The sequence below is a fragment of the Chelmon rostratus genome, chromosome 24 (genome assembly GCF_017976325.1).
Source record: "Chelmon rostratus isolate fCheRos1 chromosome 24, fCheRos1.pri, whole genome shotgun sequence".
Taxonomy (NCBI): domain Eukaryota; kingdom Metazoa; phylum Chordata; class Actinopteri; order Chaetodontiformes; family Chaetodontidae; genus Chelmon; species Chelmon rostratus.
Window position 1 is genome coordinate 5,756,074 of NC_055681.1, and position 10,373 is coordinate 5,766,446.

Below are 10,373 nucleotides of genomic sequence, written 5' to 3' on the forward strand. Positions count from 1 at the left end.
CGAAAACTCAGAGTTTCCTATCTCAGAGTAGATCAACTCAGAGTTCAGGGTTACACTCAGAGTTTGTTGAACCTGCTTTGTGAAACAGACCCCAGGATAAGGGATTAAGCCGGGATATGTTGGTTATCCTGGATCAACTTATCCTTGATCTGGTTGCACAAAAGCAGGACAGGGGGAAGTGGGATATGTTTTGACATAAGTTACCATGGAGATTTATTCTGTGGCGCTAGCCTGCTCCAGACCAGGCTAAATTCCAGGACCTATTTAATCTCATCCCTTATCTCAGTCAGCAGTTACCACAAATGGAAACCAATATTTATTCCACTTCCCACTACACATTCAACGAGACCCACTGTCATTATTTTAACATTTGTGATCATTAATTGCAATCATATATTGTATATATATATACATAAATACACATCATACAGTAACATGATGACATGATATTCCTTTATTGAATAGGATAAATCAAAGCAAGTAATCCATCAGTTCCTTTCAAAAGTGAAGTCACACAGTGGTCTACAAGATAGAAAGCACAGAAGCATATTATTCGTCACAAGAATAAATACACATTCTCAAAGGTCTGTATATAAAACACCCTGCAAGTCTGCACACTGGAATAAATGCAGGACAAATCCATACTTGTCAGGCCTGTACACACACAGTACACAGTACAATAGGCCAAATGAATAGGAAATAACACAAATTCCTCTGCTATTGAAGGCCATATTCAACTTAAATATACAGAATGCACTTTAACTGAAATAATTGAAAACATATTGGTCTCTGATCAGCCGACCACTGTCGTCATCCGGGAAGATGGCTGGATTGTCCCAGTCCACGTCTGATGGCCCTCTGGGGGCCGTCTCCTTCCTCAGGCAGGCCACATTATGGAGGACAGCACAAGCCACAGTAATATCGCATGCTCTGTCTAGACCGACCCTCAGGATGGTGCAGACATTGGAAGCGTGCCTTCAGGAGGCCAAAGGTCATCTCGATCCGAGCCGTTGTCCTGGCAGGGGCATTGTTATATTTTTAAGATAGAAAAATGTAGATTGATGAGAATTATTTTTTCTATTTTTTTCTACCACTGTAAGGCAGACTCAAACTCACTTTCTTCTCCTGTCAGCTCATCCTCTAAAACTCCTCAAGCAACAAACAATATTTGGACATCAAATATATCAAAATGTGAGTCAATCCAATTTGATGTCAATACCTCAGGGTCTCATTTTTTAATTCTGTCCTGTTGACACTGTGACTGTATACCCCCCAGGGCTGTTGACTGTTGGATTTCAGCACTCTATTATTTCAGGGTGTGTGTGTGAGTGCATGTGAAGAACAAAGTGTATAAAAAGCTGCTGTCTGCTGGGCAATCATCACTTGCTACACGGCTGACAAGATGCTTTCCACAAGACTGACACTCATCACCAGTGAGTTTACGACCTGTTCTGTATCTCTGATGGTCTTTAAACTTTAAAAAGTTATGTTCCATGTCCTTTATGGGATCAATTATATTTTTTGAACATTTTGTGTCTTTCAGTCCTGGCTGCAGCTCGGTGTTGGTCATCTGCTGGTAAATGATTATAATTTCTGTGATCCTCTGATTTCTTTGCTTCTGATTTCCTTCCTTTATTCAATTTTGTTTGTACCTTTCAAACTTTATTTTACTTCATTTTATGTTTTGTCTGATCAACTTGACTTTTTCTGTTGTGATTTCTAATTGCTATCTGTTGTACACTGTATTCAGTAAAGGTTTCTTGTTTTATTGTGTTTTTCTCTTCTATTCTTTTAACCTTTTTTCTCTAAATTACCATTCAGAATTCAGAATCTTGCAGAAATTTAATTATCGAGTAATTCATAAGAAAACAGCAAAGATCAGAGGAAAATCTGAAAAAAATAAACAGCAGAAATAAAAAAAAAGTGTGCCTGAAGTGCTGATCTTTGTCAACTGATATATTTTCACAATGTCATATGCTGTACTTTCCAGTGGGACAACTCTATGATGTGGCATGTCCTGGTGTAAACAGCGAGCTGCAATGCTGTATGTATTCTGTTATTCGTTTACATTTTAACAGAATAAAACAATGTACTTACTCTCACTGTCTTCTTACTCTGAGTTTTCCTTCTCTTCGTACTACTATTTTGCTCTATGATCCATATTTTGTTTATGTTCAGCTGAAGGACAAGTGATTCGAGTGCAGTCAATGGAGTATGGTGACAAAAGCTCTGTTGACTGCGCTGCCAGAAGCGAGCCTGCTGCGACCACAAAAGGAAGCTGCTTGAGAGCGGAGGCGTTAACATTTGCGGAGATGATGTGAGAGATTTTCTATTCTCTTTCCTTTATAATAGCTGTTCATTTTGTAGATTGAGTAAAAATAAAGAATACCAGCAGGACTGTACGTGTGGAAACAAGTTGATTGACAACTACAATTAAACATATTTTACATTCGGAAAAGGTCAACTAGGTTTACTTTGAGTTTGAAACTTTTTTAAAATGACATTTAAAGTTACAGTTTTGGGGTTTAACGAGCGAGTGAGACACTTCCTCCTCCGTTTAATCCCCTTAATGTGTTTTGGCTCATTTCAGGTTTTGGAGAGTCTTTAACCACATTTAATCAAGCACTGTACTTCAAATTAACTACTACATTCCTCTGACTGTTATAGTTACTAGCTACTTTTCAGATGAAGTTGTCACATGGAAAATATGATACGCTGATAAAATACAATAGACGATTAAAAATTAAATGAGTTGATCTAAACTTTTTTGACTTGTGATGTCTTATAAAAGCCTTGTTCAGTGTCAGATGTCTATGAGTTGATAGTAGTTTCACCAAAGAAAAAGAGGCCAAACTGTCTAATACAGGCATGTCAAACTCATTCCATAAAGGGCCGTGTGGCTGCAGGTTTTTGTTCCATCCAAGGAGGTGCACACCAGGCCAACTAATCAACATCAAGGGATTACTTAGTTATCAGCTGAAGACTGAGATCAGCTGATTAATTGATTGCAGCCAGGTGTGCTCCTCCTTGGTTGGAACGAAAACCTGCAGCCACACGGCCCTTTATGGAATGAGTTTGACATGCCTGGTCTAATACATCCTAAAAAAAGCAAATATTGAAAAAAAGTCCAAATAATGAAAACAAAGTTGTTTCACAGTACTAGCTCCACCACGAGCTGCTACAACACTAAAATGCTGCTCGCTTGCCTTTTTCTAGCTGTAACCATAGGGAACACTGCCGACTGTCCAAGCCCAATCAGGAGCTATTTCATTGTGATTACTCAGAAGATTCAACATTCATTCAGATCACCTACTACTGTATTGACAGAGGTGCTGGTGAGTATTGAGCATGATTCTGCAGCTGTCAGTGAAGACAAGATACAACTTTATTGATCGCACGCTGGAGCTGGTGTTACAGACAGCAAATAGGCAGAATAAAAAGGAGATACAAAATAAAAATGAACTATATATGTACATTTTATTCAAAAAGAGCATAAAAAATAACATTGCCTTGAATAGTTGAATTGCACATAGTAGGATATGGACAATACAGTGTCTCCTATTCCACTGTAGAAAATATGTAACACTGAAGAAAAACAATATGTAAGCACAGAAAAAAACATGTTATATTGCAAAAGATACTTGCACAGACACAATGTATATTAACAAATGTTAAACATGAACTACACAGTTGTGCAAACAGTGGGTTTGTGATGTTGTGATGTGAAACAACATGAACACAGTGCTGTGTTAAATGATGTTGACAGTCAAATGTTAATGCTGGACTTAAATAGTCTGGCAGCCACTGGAATGAAGGACCTGTGGTTGCGTTCCTTCTTGCACAGTGGATGCAGCAGCAGCAGTCCGTTGCTGTAACATCGGTGAAGATGTCAGAATGATTTTAGGATGGCAAGCTAAGATCTCACCTTATTTCCTGATGTTTTGACAGATGTGCAGACCGTTGTTAAATGTGAAGGAGGTGAAGCAGAGATTTCATGTGGTAAGAATGCATCGACAATCCTGTCCACATAGAAGTGTATGTATCTTGAAAAATGATGACACATCTCTCTATGAAGTTGCCCCTGTCCTAAAGATGTAGGTGGACTGCTGAGTTTTGACCTCACGTGTTGGCTCTCCTGTGTTGTGCCCTGTGCCTGTGAAGCTGTTGTTTCCCCAGTGTAAAAGTCTGTGCATTCCTCGCTGCATTGGACATCTTACACTACATTGCTCTGCTTCTGCCTGACTGTGTCGTCCTGGGGTGGTCAAGCTTCTGCCTCAGAGTGTTACAGGGCTTGAAGTAACACCAGATGCTTGAGGGACTGACATCCAGGGTGTTACTGGGGTGTGGATCTAACACACAAGTGATTGGCTCTGACTAGACTGACGAAAACGTTATCTAATAAAGGACATTACGCTTTGTTTCTACTCTCGTGATGCATTTTCTCTTCATCTCTGTGCCACCCTCAGAAACAGGAGTCATTGACATTTTGTCGGCCCAGTTCGGACGTTTTGACGAGAAGACCTGCACCAGCATTCCTTCGGATAAGACCTACTGTGTAAGTCCAGGAGCTAATCGACGAGTAAAGCGAAGGTGTGTATTGGTCCAAATGTCAAACATTTTGAATGGAGACAAAAGCAGTACAATAAGCAGTACTACTGCTTCTCTATGTGGGACCATTACTGGTTTTGGTCTGAAATTAATTTTCATTAGGTTTGCTTTTCCATTCATAAACATTGTTTTTCTTTTGTTTTATCTTCAGGTGTAATAACCAACGAGACTGCGAAGTCAGAGCGACTACTGAAAATCTGGGATTCCCTATTACTTGTGACTTTCTTTCAAAGTACCTTATTGTGGATTATGTTTGTAAGTGATTGGTAAGTAAAATAAAAGGCATGAACTGCATATTTTGCAACACCTAAAGCATTTAGCATGTCATGTGATGCCTGAGCATGTTTTCTTGTGACCTTCAGGTCATTTGCTTCTGACATCAGCGTCCCAGAGAGGAGCAGTGACGCCCTTTCCAGCGGTCACATATCAACAAGAAAATGATTGAATGAATTATTAAAAGAGAGCAACGAATCACTGTGTTGTTGTTTTCTCTGAGAAAACCACATCTGCTAAGTCATGAATGTTGTTTCGGGGCCTGATGTTTTAACCAATTAAACTGCAGCAATTAGCCTGTGCTCAACCAATCAGGATCGATCACAGAATTACACTCATTTTTGATGTTTTGATTTTGTTGATTTCTTACATGAACCAGTATTTGGAAAAACAAAAAGGTCCATTAATATTTCAATGTTGACATAATGACAAACAACATATGTAACACTGACGCCGTTTTCATTTATTGACTTCTTTGGAGACGTTTCGCTTCATGACAACAAAAGTTAATATCAAGTTACAGTTGAAAGATGAGTGAGCTAAATGGACCAGGCTGAATTATTATTGTTGAGTTCAAGTAGAAGTTACATGCCTGTTTTGTCAAATGCCAGCTGACACATGCAAAATATCCTATATCTGTACTTTGTTTTGGTCAAAAACATGCAACTGTCATTAAACACATCTGGTGATGTAGCATTTTACCACCATCTCGTGGTAACTACAGAATAGAGCACTTCCGGATTTTACCTAATTTCATATTCACTTCTAACATGACAGCTATCAGCAGCATAGCTGCAGAATTAAACAGGTGTCATTCAAACACACTGACATTCACCTTTTGTACACTGCATCAATATTTGATATTTCTGAGGTCAACATTTTCATACGAAGTGACTCAAGTCACAAGTGATTCATCACCTGCATTGTTTGGGCTGGAAAATAAGTAGAAATCAATAACAATTGATTGCCACATTTACCTCAGTGTAAATGTAAATGTATAGTACTAGAGCCATTAAACAATTAGCTTAGGTTAGCATAAATACAAGATAGTGGGGGCAGCAGTTACAGTTACTCAAGCTCTGTCTATGCTATGTCACAAATGAACATTTCAATGGTTTTATCACAAAAGTAAAACAAGAAGTAAAGAAAATGGACCTCACCAGGAGACATTTGTTGTTTCCTGCTTTTGTTCCCATTTCACTCTCTCTCAGGCAGATCCTCTAACGTCAATGGTTGTTGACGCCTTTGGAGTAAGCACAGGTGTTGCTAATAATGTTAATGGCTGTTATATTTCAGTGACACAGAAAGACAGAATGCCCAAGCAAGAACCCAGAAACCAGAGCAGCTAACTGGAACTGAGCCATCATTGATTTTATGTGTGTTTCCTCTTGTGACAAGTGAAAAGTCTATGACTATGAATCTTCTATGGACAAAGAGCCATGAAGAGAAATTTAATGTGCCGTCAACCTGTAATTACCATTACCACGTAGAAAAAGTTACATGGCCTCACGCTACATGTCATCAACAATTTAGTCGAAAAAAGGAAACAAAAACTTTTACTGTTCATATATTGCAGTTTTACTCAGTATTCTGTCATTGTTTAATGTTTATTATGAATAGTGACACTGAAATTGGTTTGCTGGCAGGCATGAAACACATAGGTCACAGGAACAAATTGATGACAATGAACAACAAACAGGTGAAAGACATAAAAGCAATATTGCATCAGAGGGGGCTCAGTTTTTATATGTCGTTAAGACTGTCGTGTCAAAGTGAAACATTTATTTAAAACACTAAAGGTTATTTATCGGCTCCAAACATAGCTCCTGTGAACATCTGGTCTCTGGCCTGTTGAATAGCTGATAACATGTCCTTGTACAGAAACACACATTATGGAAAAGATATTTCTCTGAGACGCATTCAAGGATTCAAGGCCAGTAAGATAAAAGAGGCACAAGCAGGTTTTCCTTTAAGTAGACAAAGGCTTTGTATTTAGTGGGAAAGCAGGTGCTATGACCAACACGAAGAGACCTTAATTTTATTCATGTGAAACATTTTTGTATAGTTGCAGGAAGCAATTACTGGCCACATATTTAGGAAATAATAAAAATTAGAGCCAGTACAACATTAAAAGTTTTTTTAAAAACTCACCATTACGCAGGAAAAGATGCCTGGAGTAATTTATAATCATTAAATTCCCAGTGAAGTTTCCTGTTTCAGCACATTAATGTAACTTGAGACAATAAACTGTATTGCTAGAGTGTAAAATAACGCTTCCAATACATCTTTTCTTTCACAAGTTTTTGAAAACCACATTATATACAAACGTGTATCGGCCAATATATCTGTACGTACCTGATTTTTTTTACTCCTAATACTGGATATTGGAGTTGGCCCCATAAAGAGAGTTTTGGACAGGCTCTAATAAAACTGGAAGTTGTGTTTTGTTATTGGACTGATTTGATCAGGATTATGCACAGAAACAAGTAAAACGAGAGTATGACTTTACATTAACAGTGGAGTGTGAAAAACTTTTCTGATGTAATCCAAGACAAAACTAAATTTTTCCATCTGTCTGAGCTTTATATTAATGGTGAACACGTACACGATGAGCCAGTGACTGATTTCTTCACTCTCATTCAAGCTATAAGTGAACTATGCCAACTTAAAGCAACTCAAAATGAAAAAAATAATAAGAAATGCAGACGCATTCTCTCAATACTGTGTGAAACAGCTACAGAACCACAAAATGCGACATCCCAACCGTCAAGGCCACTCTTTGCTATCTTCCATTTGTGCGTTGTCAACAAAATGCTTTTGCTCGCAGACTTCACTCAGATAGCTGCAGAGCCAAACAAATAGGTGTGAGAATGAGGAGAGTCACAGAGGAGAATCTGTTTTCTGGAGCGAGCTGAATCTCTGTGTTTCCCTGGATCAGCACAAATAGTCACACTGCTGTTTTGGACATTTTTGTTCTTCCACCTGGAAGGTATTTTGTGGCCAGCAGTGTCTCATAGTCATTATACAGTACAGTCATGGTGTCCTGTGCTCTCTTCATCCTGGGCCCTTTGTGGATTTACATTTTGCCACAAGTCTGCAGGGGAGAGGAGCTGTCCCGGGCATCCCTGTTGTCCTGGTTCAGCGAACGGGTTCTGGAGGGCCTCGGGCTGGATGGGCCTCCTCCAACCACAATGCAGGGTCCTCTGGGGCAGTCAGAAACACGGTACACACCGCGGAGGGCCCCCAGGACAAGCAGGACAGCGCGGGTCAACCATCAAACTAGTCTGAAGCAGGAAAAGTCTCAAATTATTCTCTTCCCCAGTTCTGGTGAGAGGCTTTTTTGTTTGTTTTTGTTTTGTTCCTACATTTGGGATTCTAAATTCTAAAGGCAAAGTGTTTCTATTTTATAACAGGATTTATCTAATTTTCTGAGGAGAGCCATCAACCCAGTCATTCACTGAAAATTATACCTGTTTTTGAACTAGCAGAAGAAAATTCTGTCCAATTCTATTCCAATGTTGCACAATTTTATCATATTGTTGCTGTAGCTGCATGACAATAGTGACCTGATCATGTGAAAATGGACCACAAACTTTATCCAAACATGTCAGCGTGTGCATTTGCTTATTTCCTGACCTCATGCAGGTAAGGTGCACGGAAGAATCTAAATTACAAATGTTTGGAAAGTGTGTTTATGTTTTCCACATAAGAAGCTTGAGCATGAGGCTACACAGTGCAGCAAAGATTTTGTCATAATATCTGTGTTCATTCTTTGAAACTGCATGTGTGTATTAGACACTCATCTGTTGAAATCACATGATAAATTAAATTGCAGTTATATTGCAGTAAACTCACTGTGTGCATGCTGCAGATGTGAAACAAATAAAGCCAAATAGCAGAACTTTATAAGTGTTTATTTTAGAGGCCTTTTAAACACCAGAGATGTAGACTGTCTGAAGGGTAACACCAGCTTAGAAGGCAAAGCTTCATTGCCCAAGTTAAAAGGTCTTAGTCTGTTTCACCTCTGGTTGGGTGTGGTTAGACGTGTGCTTTGCTGTGCCTGTAACCACCCCCTACAGCAGGCATGTCCAAACTATTCTATAAAGGTCCATGTGGCTCCAGGTTTTTCGTTCCAACCAAGGAGGAGCACAGCAGGCTGGACTCATTTAATCAGCTGATCTTAGTCTTCAGCTGATAACTAAGTGATCCCTTGATGTTGATTGGTTGGCCTGGTGTGCTCCTCCTTGGTTGGAATGAAAACCTGCAGCCACACGGCCCTTTATGGAATCGGTTTGGACATGCCTGCCCTACAGTGATGTGGTGTCCTGGAGTCCATCACTGCAGCAGGGTGAGAAGTTAAACCACTGGAGGACTGCAAGAAGATGATTTTATCAGGATGGTTAGTTGAATTAATCAGATGACTTCTCAGTGAAAAGTAGTGTGATCTACATGTTGATCTGAAAGAGTTCATACACACTGAAGCCTCCTCTAAATAACAGCAGGACTCCAGACAAGCACCAAATGGTCCTATAAAATGTATAAAAAACCCAATAAACTGCTCTCTAATCTCACCTTGGCAGACTCAGCCTGTGCCAGATCTGACTCAGCCCTGGAAGAAACCACTGACAGCCACTTCACATATTACTTCCAGCCCTCCATGAGCAACCACAAGACCCTGGTCGCATCTGCCCACTTCTGGTTCTACGCAGGGGAAGCAGCCACAGCCAACTCCTCTGCCCAACTGTTTCTTGTCACTTCAGTGCAGCTTCTTCAGGTGGCAGAGGCTCCATCGATGATGAGCTCAGATGGATGGACTACCTACCAGCTGGATCAAAATCTGCTGGCCTCTGTGGCTCAGGGCCCTTTTTTGCTCCAGGTGCGTTGTCCAGACTGTCAGTGCCACGCAAGCGAACCAGACAAGACACCTTTTCTACACCTCCATGCTCAACCTCGCGGTCCTGTGCGTTCACCTCGCCAAGCACCAGTAACTATTCCCTGGTCTCCTTCTGCAATCAACCTGCTCCAGAGACCTTCTGTGGAGAGACCTCAGCACAGCGACTGCCACCGAGCAGAGATCGAAATCAGCTTCGAGGAGCTGGGCTGGGACAACTGGATCGTCCATCCAAAGGTGCTGACTTTCTACTACTGCCATGGGAACTGCTCAGCCTGGGATCAAACCACTGCCATGCTGGGGATCACACAGTGCTGCGCTCCGGTCCCAGGGACCATGAAGTCCCTGAGGATCACCACGACATCTGATGGCGGGTACTCGTTCAAGTATGAGACCTTGCCCAACATTATCCCTGAAGAGTGTACCTGTATCTGAGTATTAATTCTTAAAGGGCGTGTTCACTCAAATTACAATATTTCCGTTTCACTCCATATACGCATTCTTGGTTTGGTGTGCCTCCTTGATTTGAAATACTTTCTTCCAAAGAGCTAGTTATGGTGTAAACTTTCCGCAGGAAGGCCCGACCAAAATCCTGACATGT

The 10,373-nt window shown here is 40.4% G+C and overlaps 2 protein-coding genes across 2 annotated transcripts; both read left to right on the forward strand.

Annotated features, from left to right (window-relative positions):
* The first annotated feature begins 1,395 nt into the window (after window positions 1-1,395).
* Window positions 1,396-5,072, forward strand: LOC121627560 (L-rhamnose-binding lectin CSL2-like). Its single transcript, XM_041966511.1, has 9 exons — window positions 1,396-1,433; window positions 1,544-1,576; window positions 1,991-2,044; window positions 2,179-2,317; window positions 3,217-3,335; window positions 3,949-3,999; window positions 4,467-4,590; window positions 4,760-4,874; window positions 4,971-5,072. Exons 1-8 carry the CDS (start codon window positions 1,403-1,405, stop codon window positions 4,869-4,871), a joined length of 663 nt encoding a protein of 220 aa, XP_041822445.1. The 5' UTR covers window positions 1,396-1,402; the 3' UTR covers window positions 4,872-4,874; window positions 4,971-5,072.
* A 2,844-nt stretch (window positions 5,073-7,916) lies between these two features.
* inha (inhibin subunit alpha) lies at window positions 7,917-10,207 on the forward strand. The gene is made up of 2 exons (XM_041966456.1): window positions 7,917-8,208; window positions 9,462-10,207. Exons 1-2 carry the CDS (start codon window positions 7,917-7,919, stop codon window positions 10,205-10,207), a joined length of 1,038 nt encoding a protein of 345 aa, XP_041822390.1.
* The last annotated feature ends 166 nt before the right edge of the window (window positions 10,208-10,373 follow it).

Bases quoted from the DNA above. Each gene is read 5' to 3' on its own strand.
- inha (XM_041966456.1), top strand. From the start codon at position 7,917: ATGGTGTCCTGTGCTCTCTTCATCCTGGGCCCTTTGTGGATTTACATT. The intron at 8,209-9,461 runs GTGAGAGGCTTT...TCACCTTGGCAG, and splicing joins TATTCTCTTCCCCAGTTCTG to ACTCAGCCTGTGCCAGATCT.
- LOC121627560 (XM_041966511.1), top strand. From the start codon at position 1,403: ATGCTTTCCACAAGACTGACACTCATCACCA. The intron at 1,577-1,990 runs GTAAATGATTAT...TGTACTTTCCAG, and splicing joins TCGGTGTTGGTCATCTGCTG to TGGGACAACTCTATGATGTG. The intron at 3,336-3,948 runs GTGAGTATTGAG...ATGTTTTGACAG, and splicing joins CTGTATTGACAGAGGTGCTG to ATGTGCAGACCGTTGTTAAA.